The 21480-nt window shown below is 41.0% G+C and overlaps 1 protein-coding gene across 1 annotated transcript in view; it reads right to left on the minus strand.

Moving 5' to 3' along the window:
- The window catches only part of LOC108793128 (pro-neuregulin-3, membrane-bound isoform-like), a 480301-nt gene that overhangs the window by 229158 nt on the left and 229663 nt on the right, over positions 1 to 21480 (minus strand). Inside the window, exon 4 of the mRNA XM_018564084.1 lies at positions 8570 to 8643. Coding sequence (XP_018419586.1) covers positions 8570 to 8643 — 74 coding nt within the window. The remainder of the gene's footprint in view (positions 1 to 8569; positions 8644 to 21480) is intronic.

The raw sequence follows: 21480 nt of genomic DNA on the forward strand, positions 1-21480 counted from the left end.
ACAACTCAAAAACCTAACCCACCCCCCCCCCCCCACATTTAAGGACTTGTAAGCTGCAATATGTTGAATTTTTGTTTTTGGATTTAGATACACTTTAATATAATTTTCTGTTCTTATTACATCTAACCAAGTAAGTAACAGGTTCATTTTAATGCATGAAAAAAACAGAGGCATAGGTGCAGCAGCACTTCAATTATTTTATTTGTGACTAAGATGAAACATGTACAGTTCCATCATTTTCTAAAGGACAGAGTATTCTGGTGGCATACATGCAGTGAGTGCATGTGGATATTTCTGTATGAATCAGCAGAGACATATCAATCTGTTCAAACTTGTTTCTTTATTTGAGGTGAACAGACGCTGGGGGTCATATAACCAGCATGTGTTCACCTCAAATAAAAAAGCTTCCTTATCTGAACAGATTGGTGCAGCTCCCCTGATGATCACTAAATACACTGCCCGTTGAAAATGAGAGCACTGATACATAATCAAGAATCATGGGAACATCACTGCATAAAGACACATTTTAACTTTTTGTTTTCTTTTCTAGGTAGAGAATTTGCATCAATAAAGAACCCTGAGCTAAAATCCCATTAAATGTGGGTGGTCCTATCTTTTTTTCATCTGTGCTCCTTTATGACAACAATTTTTCAACAAACAAATATGCTTAATTGCTTGCAGAAATAAAGTAAACAGTAAGAAAAGCAAAATGGAACTTCCGAAACCTTTAGACACCTGGCACTACCGTCAACTACATCACTTTATATCCACGCTACCCAAACCGCTAAGGTCAATACACAGCCTGCAGCCTCTGGAATCTCTACTGTCACAAGCGTCACCACCGACTCACGGTGTCTCGCAAATATATCAACTGCTTCTTGCTCTAAGGACTAAGTCAGATCCACCATATATCTCGCAATGGGAAACTGAGCTAGGGTCAGTTCTGACAGAACCACAAAAAGTACAAATCTTGCAGCTCAACTCTACTTTCTCCATAAGCTCGCAGGTGATGGAATCATCTTTTAAACTATTGGCAAGATGGTACTACACGCCAGATCGTCTACACTCCATCATGCCCATTCACTCCTCGGAGTGTTGGAGAGGGTGTGGACAAAGAGGTTCGCATAGCCACATCTGGTGGTTCTGTCCTAGGATACGCCCGTTCTGGCAACAAATCCTCCAACTCATCACCTTAATCACTGGTAAGACGATACCGAGTGATCCTTGGTACTGTCTACTTCACTTGACTGACTCTTCATGTCGGACTTATAAGAAATCGTTACTCCCTCACCTGCTGAATGCAGCAAAGTCCCTTATCCCCAAACACTGGAACTCAACTACAATTCCGTCCTTAAAGGAGTGGACACACAAAGTGGATTATCTCTGTTTAATGGAGGAATTAACTCTCTCTAGACAAGACCGTAGGTCTCGCTTTGAACTTACCTGGGACTCATGGACCACTTTCAAACAAACTACACGCTATGCCGATCTACTATGTGGCTGACGGGCCTCAGTTCTACTCCCCCTACGGGGTATGGCTCTATAACTGATGTAGCTGTGGAGAATGGGTACTTGACCATGTAGATGTTCGGGGGCCTCACACTCGGAGACTGCAGCATCGTAGCGTTGAACAGAGATGTGCTACCTTTTTAGAAATGTAATTGTGAAATTGGTGTATACCAAAGAGCTTGCACCACTTCCCCCCTCCCCTACAACCTCCTCTCTCAACCTCTTCTCACTGCTTTCTGGCTTTTTCTTTCCCTTTTTCTATTTCTCTAATTGCTGGGGTTTACCTGGTATATGTTTTTCATGTCTTGTAATAGTCTAGTCATAGATGGAAATAGCCTTTTACAACTACGGGCTGCATTATAAGTGTTGTGAGTACCTAATGATATCTGGACTGGACGGTTTGTACTTTATATGTTTGTGTGTATAACCTTTTGCAAATATCAATAAAAATTGAATATTAAAAAAAACAAAAACGGAACTTCCGGTTCCGACGCCGATGCTGTAGTGGCGCTTCTCTGTCCCTCGTCCCGTCACCGCTCCAATAACTGACACCCTCATCTCATCACGACCGCAATTTCGTCCCCTCGAGACTCTGATCATCTGCCCTCATGGACAAGTACGTAGAACGCCAACAGAGGGTGAGGAGAGCCCCCCTGGAACCCACTGCCGACGAGCCTGCCAACCCCAATATGGCGTCCGAGGCGATGCAACAGGAATCTCCTCGTGGAGACGCGGTAAATGAGCCACAGCCATCCGCTCACCCTATCTCCCTCATTGACTACTCAGTCCTGGCCTCTGCAGTATCGCAGCATCTGAAGGCAGACATCTCCGCTGTAATAGCAGACACCTTGCATATTCACATGGGCAAGTTTACTGCCACACTTGAGGCACAGACACAGAGACTGCAGGCTGTGGAACAGAGGGTGGGCGATCTAGAGGATGACGCTGCAGCAGCACATCACTCCTATAATACAGTCACTAAACAGATGCATGCAATGATGGAAAAGGTTGATGACCTGGAGAATCGCTCTAGACGCAATAACTTGAGGGTCATTGGGGTCCCAGAATCATTAAGCCAGAGGAACTCCGCTCATTTTGCTCTATACTCATCCCTAAAGCACTGGGCCAGTTTGAGATATGCAGTGTGGAAAGGGCTCATAGATTAGGCCCTGCTTAGGATGATAACAAGCCGCGGCCAGTGTTAGTTCGCTACTTGGACTATCATGACAAGCAAACTATCTTCAATCTATGCTGCGCACAGCGCAATCTTGCTGTCACTGGTCTTAAAATACTCTTATTCGCGGACTACTCTGCTGAAACCACTAAGTTGCGGAAATCCTTCCATGAGGTGTGCCAGATCTTGGTGCACAGACGCATCAGATTCGCCCTTCAATACCCGGCGACCCTCCGTTTTTCCACCGAAGGTGGGAAGGAATGGTGTTTTACCTCGGCTCCCCAAGCGATGAGATTGCTTGAGTCCAGGGAGAATCAGCCTTTTGCCTCCCAAATTAAAAGCCCACCCAGAAAAAAGAAAGCCTGACTTTGACGAGTAGCACTTTGACGAGTAGCTGCAGATTCACATATGCCTGCGGGCCTTGATTTGCCTTTTCTCCATTGGTAATGGTGAGGCCTTTGACCTGTAAGCCACCTGTTAGGCTCGTGAGGTCGGGTCTGATTCTGTCCGGCCTAAGCCATTTTCCTGCTGTTACACCTACCGTTGTTGTATGAAGTGGCGGGATGAGGGGATCACTTATGTTGTATATCCCCTGCCACACAGACTTTGCACTGTGGATGCCAGTTGGTTTCCATATAAAGTTTGACTACAGTTGCCCGCATTCTGGAAAAAAGGATGTCCTCACAAGCGGACCCCTGTTTGTTTTTTTGTTAGTTTTCATTTTGTTTTTGACCAGGAACACACACAATCAATCCTTGCCCTGGCTACTTCAACACAAGATACAGCTGACCTAATTTATGATTACATGGATGTCATGCCTCCCATAACTGACCGAAACCCGTGGGCCCTCATGTTTGACTTTAGACCACACAATCTCTTCGGAAGCACTGGGACACCCGAAGACGACTACTCTGCCTCTACTTGCTATACAACTTTCCTATTGCACCTGCAACCCCTACCTCCATGGGACCCCCCCTGAGGATAGTAATGTGGAACATTAAGGGATTGAGATCGCCGAACAAAAGGAGACAAATTCTACGACATCTCAAGAAATTGAAAGTGGATATTGCATTCCTCCAGGAAACGCACCTCAAGGCGGAAGACATCTCGCGTATGCATCAATCTTGGGTGGGTACGGCCCTGGGATCCCCTGCAGCTGGCCGGTCCATGGGAGTGATCACCCTCATTCACAAATCCTTGCCTCACAATGTTTTACATCACCAATCTGATCAGATCGCTGGGAGATGGTCCCGTCTGTCCCTCCAGATTGGCACCCACTCGATGGACCTATGGAACATTTACGCCCTGAACTCGGACAACCGTCCCTTTTTAGACACCCTTCGATCCAAGCTAGCCGCATGCTCACCGGATGCAATGCTACTGATCGGTGGAGATTTCAATGCCACCCCATCCTCATTGGAGGACCAATCCTGGGAATACCCTCCTAAACAATGTAATCCCCAAGATGCACACTTGACCACCTGGATTGCGGCCTCGGGACTCACGGACCTTTGGAGACATTTACACCCCATGGACAGGGACTTTACTCACTTTTCTCACGCTCATAACTCCCTATCCCGCATTGACTTATTTTTTTCCCATACGTCTATGCTCCCCAGATTGGACTCGGTACAAATTGAAGACCTGGTTATCTCTGACCATGCACTGGTCCTGGTAACTATAAAAAATGTTGGTACGCCTGGTCATCCCACCACCTGGAGATTTCCTAATTACCTGTCAAGAGATGACACTTTTAAAACGGAGCGCACTAGGTGGTGGAGTGAATAAGCGTCTGATAACTCATGCACATGTATCCAATAGTGTTTTATTTTGGGAAACTGCTAAAGCGGTATTGAGGTGTCGAATTTTGGCCTATGCATCTTCCAAAAAACGTGTGACCAGGACCAGCTATGCAGAAGCAAGTACGGCAGCCAGAAAAGCCTACCTGGCTTACAAATTGTCCCCCACTCCTGTTAACCAGTCGTCTTGGCTGGCAACCAAACAATCCTGTGATCATTGGCTACACCAACACGACCTCATCCTTAGATCCCCAAAATATCTGGACTTATTTAATTTTGGCAACAAGGCTGGACAACTCCTGGCCAACCTGGCTCGGGGACGGTGCCCTCCAGCGCATATTCCGCAATTGCACGATGAACATGGGATTGCCCATACCGACCCAGCCTATATATGCAAGATCTTTAGTAGATTTTATGCCAAACTTTATACACAAGAGGAGTCCGACATGTCGGCGGGCTCCTCCTTCCTAGAATCCCTAACCCTCCAGTCGTTGTCCCCTGATCCAGACACCTTTTACTGATGCCTATATTCGCCTCCTTCCCAAAAAAGGCAAAGATCCGCTTCAAGCGGGCTCCTTCCGACCCATATCTCTTCTTAATTTGGATGCCAAAATGCTTTCCAAAATCCTGGCTAATAGGCTGGCGGCCGTATTGCCAAAGCTTGTCTCTCCTGATCAAGTAGGCTTTGTAATGGGCAGGTTTGCGGTAACTAATGTTAGGAAAATTATTCTGGCCTTGGAAGGTCATCGCCTCTCTAAGCCTTCTCCGCGTCCGTTGGCATTATTAACGCTGGATGCAGAGAAGGCTTTTGATAACGTCAACTGGCAATGGCTTTCCATGGTGATGCAACGCATGGGTTTTGCGGGGGTTTTTTTGAACTTCATCTCTACGATGTATTCATCCCCAAGGGCTCGCATCCTTACACCAGCCGCCATCTCCCAACCATTCTTTCTGCATAAAGGCACGAGACAGGGATGCCCTTTGTCACCCTTACTGTTCAACTTAGCATTAGAGCCCCTCTCCAGGTCACTAGCCTCCTCCTCGATATATAATGGGTTTCAGACAGGCCCCCATGATCTAAAACTGGCCCTATTTACAGATGACATAGTTCTCCTACTCTCAGACCCCTCCAGCCAAGTGCCCAGAGTGCTAGCCCATATTGACCATTTTGGCTCCTTCTCGGGTCTCAAGATAAACTTCCACAAAAGCGAACTCCTCTTAACGCCCCCTCACTCCCCCTTAGACAAATCCAGCTGGCCTCCACATTTTTCTATCAAAATCCAACAACGTACCACCTAAACTTCCACCCGCTAATCCACAAGATCGCCCAGGAGCTTCATTCTTGGGGCGACCTCCCCCCTCTCGATACTAGGCAGGTGTCATTTGATTAGGATGATTAGTTTTGCACGCCTATTATACCCTATGCAAACCATCCCTGTCTTGCTTAAACATAAAGATATTCACACTCTGCATACGGCCTTCTCCAAATTCATATGGGGGGGGGGGAAACGCCCTTGCATAGCTCTGCGGAGACTCCAACTCCCCTCGAAGTCACTGGGAGCTAATATCCCAGATGTAAGGCTCTATAATCTAGCAAGCTTGTTCAGACATTTTAGAGATTGGATTAACGACGCCTCATTGTTCACTAACTCAGACCTGGAGAAAAGTTTAGTGTACCCTTGGTCCCTGTCAGGTGTTCTACATACGCCTATCAGAGCCCTACCTCCGGCCATAAAAAATAATGTTCTTCTGAGAGATACTATTGTCACATGGAGAGAGGTTCGGAAGCTATTTGAGCTCCCAGGGGTATGTTCCCCCTTATGCCCATTACATCTTCACCGGCCTTTCCCCAAGGAAGAGAATCCCCTGTGTTTGCTGAGTGGCACACCAAAGGTATATCCCACATCCAGGACCTACTAGATCCCCAGGGTCGCTGCAAGAAATTTTGGGAACTGCAAAATGAATTTCACATCGTTCCTAACCACTTCCTGCAATATGCTCAGATCTCACGCTTTATCAACACAAATCTCCCTTTCCCCAGAAATGCACTACCCTTCCTCTTCAGGAGATCCTTTCCTCACCCTCAAATAAAATGCCACTCTCCCACATTGTCCGCTCCATGCGCACCTACCTACCCTCTATGCATACTCGGTCTTGCTCTCCGCAGGTGACAAAATGGGCGGCGCTCCTACAGATCTCACAGGAGGAGGCAGACCAGACGCTACTCCGGGGATGGCTAAACCTCAGGAAGGCCATTGTTAGCGAATCCTGGAGGGAAACCCAATTTAAACTAATACACAGGGCATACTACGCCTTCAATATTCGCTACAAAAATTCTCCCCCGCACTGGTTGACGGCTTGCCCCAAATGCCAGTCTGATTTGCCGGATTTAAATCACCTAATATGGCTTTGTCCCCTCATCCAATCTTTTTGGACCATGGTGCTTCAATATATTAAATCTATATCTGGAACCCACAGGCAACTATGCCCGACACTATGCTTATTTCATGCAGCCTCCCCGACAGACGCAGCAGTTCCTCGTGACCCATCTAGATGGGAGCACTTATGTATACTTGCGGCAAAGAAGGTGATACTGACTAACTGGCTACTCCCATCCCCCCCACATTAAAGTCACTAAAGGACCTCCTCCACAAACTACTGTCCCTTGACCTATTGGATGCGCAGATGAACCAACCCCTCACTGCTGGCGTCTTTGCGACTTTTGTCCACCTTCTTAGTGACTGAACTTCCTACAACCCGACTGAAAGAGATTATGACAACGTTTCAATTCACTAAGTGGTATCTCACCTCACAGCTTGATGGGTCGCTTGGTGCATTAGATGTCTTATAACCTGCCAACACCTGACGCCTCTTGATCGGTTCCTTTATGTCCAGCGTTATACTTGAAAGCCGAGGACCAAACCTGGGTCCATACCCATGGTTCTTGCATGCTAAAAATTGTTATTATTATTTATATGTAAGTTTCTTTTTTTTTCTCTTTCCCAGATATGTTCACTATATATTTGTATTATGTCCATTCTAGGCCCTATTCCATTTCACCTGTGCCCCTACCCCCTGAGGGTTATATGGATTGATTGTGGCGTAGCCTTACGATTGAATGTTCATTCATGTTGGTCAACACTCAGTTACTACGATGTTTCATCTCTTATTGCATGATATGTATGTCTGTAGAAAAACTTTTCAACAAAAAAAAAAAGAAAAGCAAAACTCCTTTTAAATATTAGTTAACTGTAAATTATATCGAACATCAAAAGTTTTTATTTTAGTTTTATATAGCAATGTGAGGAGTTAGAACTTCTACCATTGCTGCCTGTGTCTCCACTAGGAAATTTTCCCCTCTTGTCTATTGTCACTGATCCTGAAAGTGAGAAAAATCCAACATTTTGAGTTGTCACCACAATAGAAATAGAGGGAAGTCCTATTGGGGATACTTGTTCTTGTAACACCTGTGTAAGAGGGAATTTAAAGTCACACTAAACTCAGTAGTTAAACCTTAAAAATAAATTCAAATACCTTAACTATTAACAAAAATGTAGCTTATTTGTGTATCCCTCAGCTGTAGACCCTTAAATCATCTCTGAATTGGTGCTGAGACTTTTCTTTCTTCTGTAGGGTGGCAACTTTTGTTCCCTATGGTCCCTGTGTGTGTTGTAAATTATCCACCACTTCAAGCTCACTCCTATGATGGACTGCAATCTCAATATAAACTAGTAAACTAAAAGTGAGATTTTAGTCCATCAAGGGAGTGAGCTTGGAGTGGCGGCTACTTTATAAAACACACATGGACCATGGGGAACAAAAATAATCACCCCCAGAAGGACGGACAGTGTTGGGACGAATTCAGGGATAAGTTAAGGATCTACAGCTGAGTGATACACAAATAAGATTTTTGTTAATAGTTAGGGTACTTGAATGTTTTTTTAAGATTAAGAGTTCAGTGCCAATTTAACTCACTTAAACCCCACAGTTTTGACTTTATATATACTTTGCTCAAATCCTCATTGATGGCACATACCCATGGCTACATTATTATATGTAAAGAACTGTATCAAAATGATTCACTTACTTGGGTCTGATAACACTGAATCAGTTTTCGGCAGGAACTGGTCACATCGCACACCTTGGTAGCCCTCCTTGCACCTGCAATAAAACAAAACGAGTGATAACAGGTTACTTTCCCTCTGTATGTGAACTAAAACTTGCCATATTTGGTTTAAATTTCAGATGATTCCAGAAATTCAGGCCGTGGGTGGCCTTGTCGGGATCATGCAGCTTGTCAAACTTCAACTTGAAAAATCAAAAGAACAGGCTGGAAAAATTGTCAGCCAAAGAGTGACTGCATCCAGTCCTACAAGTGCAGCTGAATACAATAGCCAGCATCCACACTGTTTAGCGTGGATGGGAATCAAGCAATTTCTCTCGTTCAGCCCCATGTAGAAATCTGCATGTGCACTGCTAGGCTAACATAAAATTAGTAGTTTCTGTTGAGTTTTTACTTTAGTCAGTACACATACTGTATTACAAGACAAAAAGAAAGAGAAGGAGAAGGGCGCCCATCCTAGTGCAGATGGTTCTTTATTGTTTAAAAATAGCAAAATAGAGTGCAAAGGTACTCACAATGGTAGATCGATTAGAAGCATAAATGGGTAGTTCAAGGATACATCAGTTTAAAATGGAACCCATGAAGAATTCTCTGGGTTCCTAGAGTATTGTAAAAAGAACCCTTTCAAATTAGATTTCACTCATGTTGTCGATGACAAAGGCCTAGTCTTCCTGGATCTTGAGTTAGGGATTGATCAAACAGGTACAATTATATCTAAAACCCATTTTAAACCAACAGCAGGCAACTCTTATTTACATGCTAAAAGTAATCATCATCCCAGATGGATTAACAGTGTACCAGATGGTCAGTTTTGGAAACTGATTATGAAGCTTTAGGAGAAGGTCTGACCAAAAAATTCCTGGATAAGGGTTATGCTAAAATGATTGAGAAGGTCTTCAAAAAACATGCGGCACCCATTCCAAAGAATAAGAATATTAAAAATAGGGATAGAGGTACTTACAATATCAGCTTTTGCACACAGTTTAATGATGGGGCCTCCACATCGCCAAAATCCTGAGGAATCATTGGAGAATTTTGGGAGAAGATGCCATTCTCAAGAGTTCTCTTCCAAAATATTCCAATGTTATATATAGAAAAAACCAAAGTCCTTTGCAGTGTGTTGGCTCCCAGTAGAGTTAAGTCCACGGGAATGTCCAATGCAGGCAAGGGGCTATTTGGCCAGGTAGGATTTATAGATGTAATGTTGCCAACTGTGGAGCATGCCCATTCCTCTAGCACCGGAAAAAAAGAAGTGTCAAATTCAAATGGTAAGAGTTTCCCCATTAAAAACTTCATCAGCTGTGCATCACACTATGTGATATATGGTATCCTCTGCCACTGTGGAAAATTATACATTCGGCGCACCATTAGAACATTGAGGGTTAGATTTGGGGAACACAAAAGGAAAATTCTCAAAAAAGTGGATGACCATTCCGTACCCAGGCATTTTCTGGAAGCACACAAATCCAATCCTACAGGATTGAAAGTATTTGGAATTGAAGAAATTCCAGAAAATCTTGATGAAGGGATAAGGTTCAAAAGACTTTGTCACAAAGAAGCCTTCTGGATCTACTCTTTGAACAGTTTATATATCCCAACGGTTTAAATGAAGGTCTCGAGTTGGCCACATCCCTTTAATTGTCCCGTTGAGAGATTATTGGTTTTCCAATCCAGCATAAGACTTCAACTATTCCACTGTTAGCCTTCAGTAATTAACTTTGACTGCTTGGCTTGGTCAAACTTTTCCCACACACCAAGCATTTCTCACATTCTAACCCCTTGGATGATCTATCATGCAAGATATTATACTGGTGCCCTCAACCACTGTTTAGTATGATTCTTGGGTTCCTTCTTTTGGGTCTAGCCCCAGTTGTGTCTGGCCATTTCCACACACATGTATATCTATATATATTTTTTTTGTTTATATTTTTATATATTTATTAATATTATTTTTTATCATAATCATTATGCCCAGGGAAACTATAAACTCACCCATCATATTGACATCATTATTAATAATACTTTCTTTGGCTCCCACTTATATCTTATCCTGTTTCATTTTTATGCTCTTGCAATTGAATGTGGATGCAATTTTTAAGCAAATTGCTTTTCCTTTCCTTTAATGAATTAATTCTAGCAGTAGTTAATTATCCAACACTTTCCTACCATCTAATGATATCAGCTCCTCATGTCAACGGTCATGACCATTACCTCTATGGATGTGTTTTTATTCATGGTTTTATTCATAGTTTTTATTGATTACCATACATGCATATGTAATATGGTATATGTTTGTGGTTGACTTATAAAATTGGTAATTTCTAATGTTGGTATTAATCTACATATCCATTTTTCACTTACGTTTTAATAAGCGTTGTGGCTTTTTGTTCTTTTACCTGTTTTTAATCATGTATTATATTTCTAGTGTTGTATATTATATTTAATCATGATTACAGGAGCTCACCCTCATATCAAGAATTTTTCACGAGTGAGAGCCAGCCTTGTCCCCTCCATTGGACTTAATAGCCCGTTGTATATAGATCTGTTCCCCTTACGTGACCCTCGTACGCCCGTATTATCGGGCTAGATGTAATGACTATTGGTTGTCAGTTCCGATGAGTCACCGGGGGCACGTCATCACACAGGCTCCTGGATTGGCCGGAGAGCCACACGCCTATCAGAGGCGGGGCTTGGGAAGCTCGCCGACCCTCAGTCAGATTAAAAATAGATGTCGAACTGGGAGGTGGCATCCAGCTGAGCTCTATTCACTCAAACCATTTTTATTGGTGTATTCCCCTATTTAATGGGATGATGATGAGGTCGAGGTCATGTTCTGAAGAAGGGGGTGTGACCCCAGAAACGCGTTAACGTTGCCACTCCATATTGGCACACAGGCTGATTGAAGCTTTTAAACTGATGTATCCTTGAACTACCCATTTATGCTTCTAATCGATCTACCATTGTGAGTACCTTTGCACTCTATTTTGCTATTTTTAAACAATAAAGAACCATCTGCACTAGGGTGGGCGCCCTTCTCTTTCCTTTTGTCTTCCAGTTATACAGTTCCCTTGGCTGAAGTGGGGCAGCACCCCTAGCAATCCCGGATATGCATTCCTCAGTTTTATGATCCGTTTTTGGTGCTTTTGTTTTGTGTACATACTGTATTACATCTATCTGTCTTGCCTGTTAACACAGAAATGAAGGAGGAGCTTTTTCACATATCACATATTTCACACATAATTGCACACAGAATTTTCCGGTTCTTTGCTTGCATGATCAATTTAATTCTTACTTTTAGAAAATGGTAAACTGTTTTCTATATATTTTTAATTATTTTTATGAACTCTTTATTTCACAAACAAACATTTATAAAAGGATACAACAAAAACTAATAAACGCAATCTATTACAAATTTTATTAGCCATAATGACTGTTATTTAGCAATGACAGCCAATGAGAGCTGAAAATAACAGCCATATGGCTGCAAATAATGATCATTGTGAAAGATAATACATGCTATATGAGATGAGACTAGTCAGACTAGTAGTCCTGTGGTAATTTGCCATTGGCAGGATTGTTGTATAGAATATTTACCTGCTTTTACAGCTGAAATGTTGCAGAATTGCTCACCAGCAAGGATGAAATGGCCGGACAATGCCTCACTGGTATGGCTAGCAAGGTAGCTACATAATAAAAGCAGGTGAGTGGTATGCTTTGCTCTCCTTGTAATCTTGTCACTGGGGAGTTTATGCCAGGACAGGATCGCTATTCTGACATAGAACTATGGGGTAAGTGTTTTTCCCCATAGTTCTCTTAAGGGTCACGAGAGGATATAAACTAGAGTCCTCTCATGACCCAAAGCTCAGTATAAATTTCCAAACACCTGTAGCACACCTTACTGGACTTCCCATAGGAAAAAGTGGGTGCTCGCAGTGACTGCCTGTAACATTACTGTCGAGATCCACCCAGCTGCATGAGTGACAGCTGGATCTGCCTATCTAGAGGCAGAGCCAGCTGTACACGCCCTCTCCCCCGTCCGTTCCGCCAGTCAGCGCTGGAGGATCAGAGCGGGGGGATCCCTGCAGGGAGCCTAGACTTACAGTCACAGCTCTCTGCAGGGAGATGATCGAGAATTTCACTCTAGACATGTGTGATTCGTTTCGTTACGAATTAAAATTCGTACGAATTTTCCTGAAATTCGTAGATTCGTAAGCATACGAAATACGAATGGCAGTTTCCGAATTTATGTCCAAAATACGAAATTCCATTAACGAATTTCGGATCCGAATTTATTTGAAACAGGAACTAATATTACCCCTGTAAAATGAGGTTGAACATGACAAGATTTTTTTTTTTATCCGAAATACGGATTCGCTGCTGCTGAGGGTTGCATTACAATACAATACACACACAGGCAGGGAATACGAAATTCCGTTGACGTATTTTCGTTCAGTTACGAACATTCATTATATTGAAGTTAAAAAGCAAAGTACATTTATATTGGAGTTGATGCTAATGGTAGTTTTTTTTAATACGAAATACGAAATTTGGATACGGAATCCGTTAACGGAATTCGTATTTAGTTTTGGTTGACCAATCAGAGGTTCTCTTCTGCTGCTGAGAGTTGCATTACAAAACAGGCAGGAAATACGAAATTCCGTTGACGTATTTTCGTTCCATTACGAACATTCGTTATATTGAAGTTAAAAAGCAAAGTACATTTATATTGGAGTTACTTGATGGTAGTTTTTTTAATACGAAATTCGGATACGGAATCCGTATTTCGTTTTGGTTGACCAATCAGAGGTTCTCTAATCTCTTCTGCTGCTGAGAGTTGCATTACAATATACAGGCAGGAAATACGAAATTCCGTTGACGTATTTTCGGTCCGTTACGAACATTCGTTATATTGAAGGTAAAAAGCAAAGTACATTTATATTGGAGTTGATGGTAGTTTCTTTTAATACGAAATTCGCATACGGAATCCGTTAACGGAATTCGTATTTCGGATACAAAAAGAACTACCACATAGACTCCAATATTAACAAAGGTATTTTTGCTTTTTAACTTCATCATAACGAATGTTCGTACAGTTACGAAAATGTGCCGAAACTAACGAAAATCCGTATTTCGTACGGAAATAATGGATATTACGAAACGGAACAAATTTTTTGACGGCACACAAGTCTAGTTCACTCAATTCCTGATCTATTGAGACGATGTGTGACAGTTTCATTGTCACATGTCGGCTCGAACTATGAGGATGAGTGATTTTTACTCACCTCATAGTTCTCTTTTAAGGACGTGGGTGTGCAGGTTTATTTATTTGGCATTCCAGTGCAGTTCTACCCAAATACATGTTTGGCAGCAACAGCATTAATGGAAGTGTATGGAGAATTGTAAGTAAGGTCAAATTTTAGACCTCAGAATGGTCTACACAATAAACTAGATGTGGACACCTGGCCACCCATTTCCAAAAAACTTTATTGAAATACACAGGGCAAATGTAGTATGTAATGTCCTGCCCCGCTGCAGCTTTCCTTTTGCACTTGTCAGCAATTCCCATCTGTCAAAATAATACCTAGGAATTGCTGTGTAAACACCGGAGCTGTAGAACGGACCATTTAACAGTGTTGATAAATTCAGAAGCAAGATAGATAGAAACAAAGTAACATTGTTACTCCTATATCTACTTAGTTTCATTAATCTTTTGATCAAAATGTTGAGCTTCAATCTGCATATAAAATCATTTAAAACAAACTTTGGTTTACCCTGATCAGCTCTTAATGCATTCTTCACCTTCTCCCCTTAACTATTATTCTCCTGTTAATATTTACACTTGTTTTGCTTCTATTGTTTTTTCAGTGTGACATTAAACAAAAAAGCACAACATTTTAAGAAAACAAAAACCTTTAAGTTGTATATAACTTCACCATGCTTTCTACTATAATCATAATTTTAATGTATTATAAAAAGTATAAAATAAAATGTATACTTTTTATCTACAGTAACGCTATTTTTTTTAAACTAACACTGATCAAGATAGAAAAAGTTTTTTTTTGTCTTTATGATTTGTCTATGGATTTCATGTAAAAAATTTTTTTTTTTATCAGACAATATGAGCAAAAGAAAGTATTGTTTGTACAAAAAAATATTATACTGATGATATTGTTATCTTAAGTAATGACAACGTTATTGCAGAATCAATAGGTATGTAGCAGAAATGTAAACATGTCTCTGGTCCATAGGTGGTATACAAGTATGAGGGCTAAAGTGTTTAATAAAAAAAAGCTTAATATTTCCTATCAAAGTATGCTGCAAAGGCAGAAAAATACCCAATCACACAAGCTCCAAAGCGTGGTAGAAAGCCAACAGTGCTTATATATTTTTTTGCACACAGTCTTACTTTGCTAGGTAAATGACCACTATCAAGAAAGATGCACTTAATATATGTAAGGATCATAATCAATTTCTTAATTCCACTGTTTATTTCACTTGCCCTTATTTATATTTCTATATGCATACACCTACACCAAGCTTTGCAGAAAAAGTGGCAGTGACATTTGCTTGAGCAAATTATAACAAGGCTTGGGGAAGCTAACAGAGGTTAAGCATATTTCTCATGAAGTAACTCTTCAAAAAATGTTGCTGCCATTGCTTGAGCATCATTTACAGTGTTAAAGTTTGTCTATTCCACTTTTAGTACTGCAGGAGGCAATGGGGCAAGAATTCTAGTCTCCCATGACATAGTAGTATAATTACAAACACCTAATTTCACCACACCATAGCAAGAAAAAAAGCAAATGTTGCATTTGAATGTAAATATGTTGTTTGTTTTGACTTTGCAGTATTGATTGCATAGGGTAAATTAAGTTGCCTCTGCTGGGGAGTACCCATTACTATTCCTGATGTCTAATTTGCTAAGCAAACCAGATAATGCTGTCTGTTATTAAAACCTACCAAGTAATTATTATCATCATGCAGCATGGATTAAACAATTAATAACGCCTGTTATTTCAGGGAAAACGTAACCATTCATTTTTCCCAGGTAGGCGCAGGTACAAAAATGCAGACACACAGGGAATTATTTGCACAAATTTGCTATTTGTTCTCTGCATTGTATGAGTGAACTGTTCCCCTGCCAGCATTTTGCATGGTTATTTGCTGGCCTGTGGGCAGGGAAAGAGCAGTACTTGCAAATAATTACTTCAGCTGTTTGATATGCTAATGTTATTAGTTAAATGTGACATGGCATGCTCCGCTTCTATCTTGATGTTAAACATACAAACTAGTATAATCCAGCCAGACTATTCCTGGAAAATGAACTAGGTATGAAATACCCCAGACAGCCAAGCACTCTTAGCAAATGCCACCCTCACCACCTGTAGTGTAGATTGTTCCGCCCTTGCAAACTGTTTCATAGACAACAGTTTTGAGAGAGTGGATATTTATTGTTTTAACATGTCTCTTAGCAAGAATCACTCAATTGACCATAATGGCAACAATCACTGCAATGCTCAGGTAGTGCTCACATACACAGGGAATGTAAATTTGTTACACTATGACTTATAGTCATACAGTGGCATTTTGTACCTAGTAGATTAATGTAGCTTGAAAAGAAGAAGGCAGATCTGAAGGAGGTCAACTGAAAGTTAATTGCATCTGTCAATAAATGGTGAATGATCTTGGAAGCCTCTCAAACTATGGCAAATGCAAGCAGAATGCACCTGAAAGCAAGATGTATTGACCGTCAACATAAGCCCAAAGCCCTTCAACACTAGTGTGAAACTTCCTGGTGTGACTGGACCTCACATGGCACTTTTGCTCTTTTCTCTGGCTACAGTCTTGCATGCCGTGTCTGACGTTTATGGTCATCCAATGAGAGCACAAGAGGACTTGTGTGGTTCTACACTTTCCTCATGGCTGCATTTCATCCACCAAATCCCAACTTGCACGTTACGTGTGTGTGAGTAGCCATGTTCTCCAACTACTAAAATTCACAAATTATTTTTCAGTCTGGATACCAGAATTATACAAAATAAACGTTTAGTTGCTAACAATTATTTTTTTTTACTACTGATTACTTTAAAAAAACTGAGATTTCACCCTATTAGGAACAGGTTGAAGCAAATGTGAGTGTATACAGTGACATCAATTCCTATTTAAAATTCCACCACTTTAATTTTCATCCTTTAGAGATTAGTGATGGGCTGAACACACCTTAGTTCGGATATAACAAGAACTTTAGAACAGGGAAAAAGTTCTTACAAGAACTTAGAACTCAATGAAAGTATATGGGACCAGAACTCGTAAAATCAAATGTCCCCATTTTGAAGGCTTATATGCAAGTTATTGACCATTAAACAGGGTAATGGGAGTGGGGTACTGCCATGGGGGACATGTATCAATGCAAAATACACTTTTAAAAAATACTATTTTTAAAGGAGCAGTGATTTTAACATTCGTTATAGTGAAACAATAAAAGAACCTGCTACAGCAAAACTGACATTTATAAAGAAAAAAATTACATTTAAAATTGCTGATAATTGATTTTCCCTTAATCTTCTAAACAACTGCTTGGGGAGGCAGCCTGTATAAAGAAGCCACATTTTAGGACACTCGGAACATAGAGTTTTTTGGATAAGTTCTGGTATCGCTTTTGCAGACTGTCTTCTCTTTTATTTTACTCAACCGTTAACATTACTACCTAATTTTTTAAAGGCTTTTGAGGAATTTGTCACGCTATCCTCCAAGATCAATCTTGCGAAATCCTCTGTGCTTAATATCACCCTTTGGGAAGAGGAGGTGGATTTTTGTAAATCCAATTTCCCTTTTACTTGGTAAACTTTGGGGTCTATTCACTAAGCTGCCATAGGCAGCCGAGTAAATGACCAACCTAAAGCAAAGTGAGCCGAACACTGTTCGGCTATTCACTTCAGGCTGGTACGGCTGATTTCAGCTGCATATCGCTGAGCGGCATTCGGCTCGGTTGTTCTGCTCGGTCCCTCTGTGGTACCAGAACAGAAAAATAGTTTAAAAAGTAAAAAAAAAAAAAAATAGAAAACGATTGTGCGGAGCTAACAATGACAGCTAGCGCCGCACAACAGTTTTCCATTGACCGGCAGTTCTGCTGCCGTCAAAAAAAAAACCTCTCCCGCTCCCGGGCGCCAAGGAGAGAAACACGGAGCCGTGTCAGAATAGAAAAAAAATAAATAATTTTGGCCATAGGAATGCATTGCTAGATTACTATTGGCTATTTCAATTTGCAATAGCAAATTAGCTATTATACCCGCCCTCTGCAGTAGTGGGGGCCTGATGGAGAACTGCAGCAGAGGGAAGTGCAATGCTAGATGGTTTGGCTATTGCAAATTGAAATCGCCAATAGGAATCCAGCAATGCATTCCTATGGCCAAAATGTATTTTTATTTTTTTTCTATTCTGACACGGCTCCTCTGGAATAATAGCTCTCCTGGGATTAGTAAGAATACTTTATCTGCCCCGAAACGCATGGGTGGAATGGGCCTACCGCATTTGACTCGTATTGTGGATTGGAATGTTCTCACTTCATGTAAAGATTGGATGACTGTTAAGCAACTCCTTTCTGATCTACCCATTGGCACTTGGCCGTGGGTCCAGCAACCACACTTGCCCTCCTCTTTGTCTTGTATCCTACTGTTGGCCCTACACTGCAGATCTTTCGTGCCACATGCACAAATCATAAAATCTCTAGTGCCCGGAGCCCCATTTCTCCAATAGTCATTAACCCTGTTTTCCCCCCTGGACACCATCCCTTTTTGCTACGCGATTGGAGATCAACCCTCCAACTTGATTGCACGTCTGCTTTTTCGTGGAGATGGCTCATTTAGAACGCTCCAAGATCATTTCTTTTGACTGTGTTTTTTTTACACTGTATTGACCTTTTTTCCAATAAATATTAACCTGTGTTTAAAAAAAAAAAGCTGACAAACTGCATAGGGAGAGATTATGGTAAGTTAGGAAACTGCACTTTGATTAGGATTGCTAGCTCTTTTGGGCAATCATGCCCATTTGCTGCAAATTTTGTTCTTATTATTTGGGACTTTTTGATCTTTCATTTTATTTTGTGGTTTATATCAGGCCAGTGTCCATAGCAAAGATTGTATTTTTTTGTGGTGAGAATTCCCTTTTAAAAAATAGCCTTTTGTTTTAGTGGTGGTATTTTGGGCACTTTGGGATTTCGATTTCTTTTGGGGGTTTCTTAGTTGTTATTTTATGTTGATAGTCCGCTTTTCAGTTTGGCGTGCTTAACTGCTTCCTGTCCGGCTGTTGTAACTAAACTGCCAGCCAGGAACATTTTTGGATGTAACAGGGCATTTAAAAAAGGCCTGTTAGCCCCGCGCCACGAACATACATCAGGTGCGCATTCGTGCGAAAATGACGATTGCAGCCATTACGCCACACATGTTACATATCACCATGAATGTCAGAGCACAAACAATAATTCTAGAGCCATTATTCACTGACAACATTAAACCGATGAATGGTAAAAGCGTTTAAAGCATCGCCTATGGCCACTTTTGGGTATGGTAGTTTTTTGCGATTTCGCGGGTGCAAAGGCTTGACATGTTTGGTGTCTATTCAACCAACATGACCCTGTCTTTTATATATAACTAAAAAATGGAGTAATAATAGATGTATTATAACGTGATATAAATTAAAAATTTTTGGTAATTTTTCCTTAATATAGTATAAAATAAAAATCCCATTTGTGATTAAATACCACTAAACAAAAGCGCTATCTGTCCCCAAAAATTGGTATAAAATGTATTTCAGTACAGCATTGCATGACTGAATCAATGTCAGTCAAAGTGACGCAGCGCTGAAAAATGGCCTGGCCTGGAAGGGGGTGTAAACACCTGGGAGGGATTTATCAAAACTGGAGCAGACAAAATCTGGAGCAGATTTGCATTGCAACCAATCAGCTTCTATCTTTCATTTTCAAATCCCAACTGAGCAAACTGAAGAGAGAAGCTGATTTGTTGCCCTGGAAAACTGTTCCAGGTTTCTGTCTGCTCCAGTTTTTATAAATTCCCCCCTTGTCTTTAAGTGGTTAAAGTGAAAAATTCACTTGTTACTTATCTTCTGTTTGTCCATTGCATGTAGCTACATCTTTAAAAAGAAGAATAAAAATCCCTGTTTGCAGGATATGCCAAGATTTCAAATTAAAAATCAGATTAAACAGTAATGGCAGTTTGCCCAAACATTCTGCTGGAAATGAGCATGCAAGAACAGAGACAAAAATGGCAGGACTGTCCCACAACATTTGTGACACATGCCAATTGTATTACACAGATGACCCTTTTAATACTAATTTAAGTGCCATTTTTGGTTTCTGGTATATCCTTGTAAAACAAACTTTTTTTGCAATTTCCAAACTATTGGATTATAAAGATGTTGCCTATGAACATGCCAGTTTCTGAATATGAGCATTATATTTTTGCTGTTTTCTGTCTAATATTACAAATTGGAAGGAGTCCCGTGTACAAGATCTTTGCCTTTCATGAGACACTCAACCCCTGTTGTTAGAAGTACATTTTCCTGGCTCTGAAGACAGAAGGAATTTGAATATCAGAGATGCAGCAGCTAGCACATTGTGCATTCAAAGTTGACTGGGTATCTGACACTACGGGGTTGATTTACTAACCTAAACACACACACACACCAGGTGTGTGTGATTTTCACACAGCAAAACGTATTTATCAACCAAAAAGTCTCTAAAAGCATATTTCCACTAATGCCATATATGGAAAAATCATGCACATGATGCATATATAATGCTGCTTCACAGTTTAGACAAAAATGGTTAGCTCATGCATTTACATTCCTGCATTCATCAACGCAAGCAACATAACATAGAGCTAATTTACACCACATTACCTTGCAATTCATTGCAGGGCTTTGAACAACACACCTGCTGGGTGTGTACACACTACAAAGGTGTTTCGATTCCTCCCATAGATCATGCTGGGAGGGAACACACTACAGAGGTGTATACACGTTCGTGGTGTGTTTAAAAGGTTAGTAAATCAACCCCTACAGCTGTGGTTTTACTAGCATTGGTGGGAAAAACTGAAAATAGCAACAGTTAGGATAAGAATCTCCAGTATTCCAGTACTTTTTTTTCACCAACATGCAAAATACATGGGTTTTGGTGCTCATTAAATACAGATACAATGCTGAGTGAATCTCATTAATCATACATTCTCTAAGCTGGTGCACCAATTTAAATTAACACATACCTATGGAAAATGCTCAGAGGGATACTCCCTTTTCAACAGCTACCCATTGGATTCAGAAGCTCAAGCTATTGTAGGCTTTTATCTGATTGTATGCATTAACCTCATCTTCTCATAGTTAGCACCCCTACTAGCTTCAGGAGCACCTAAGAGAACACTTACAATGCAGACCTGTTAAGTCTCCTGCTTTTCATGGTGGTCTCCCAGTCACCTGAGACATTAACAGTGCATTCTTCAAAACCCCTGTGTTTTACCTGAAATGATCTCCTGGGGATTCAGCTGTATATGATAATTTAGTGAGGTTTCCACAATTGAAAATGTCTTACCATTGGAACAGTAATTCCTCAGGGTGACCTATACAACCCATATAGGTCCATGCATCATCTCATTCTTAGGGATACTGGTATCCCTGGATATTACGGTCCTTAAGAAATTGTCCAAAAGTTTCTTGAACAAATCTACACTCTTGGATGAAATCACTGCCGATGGCAGTGAGTTCCAGACCTTAACCGCTCTTACTGTAAAGAACCCTCTTCGCCCATTGTGCTGGAATTTTTTCTCCACCAACTTTATGTGGTGGCCTCTAGTCTTTGTAATGGA

Source organism: Nanorana parkeri, unplaced genomic scaffold (genome assembly GCF_000935625.1).
Source record: "Nanorana parkeri isolate BGI_ZX_2015 unplaced genomic scaffold, ASM93562v1 scaffold722, whole genome shotgun sequence".
Taxonomy (NCBI): domain Eukaryota; kingdom Metazoa; phylum Chordata; class Amphibia; order Anura; family Dicroglossidae; genus Nanorana; species Nanorana parkeri.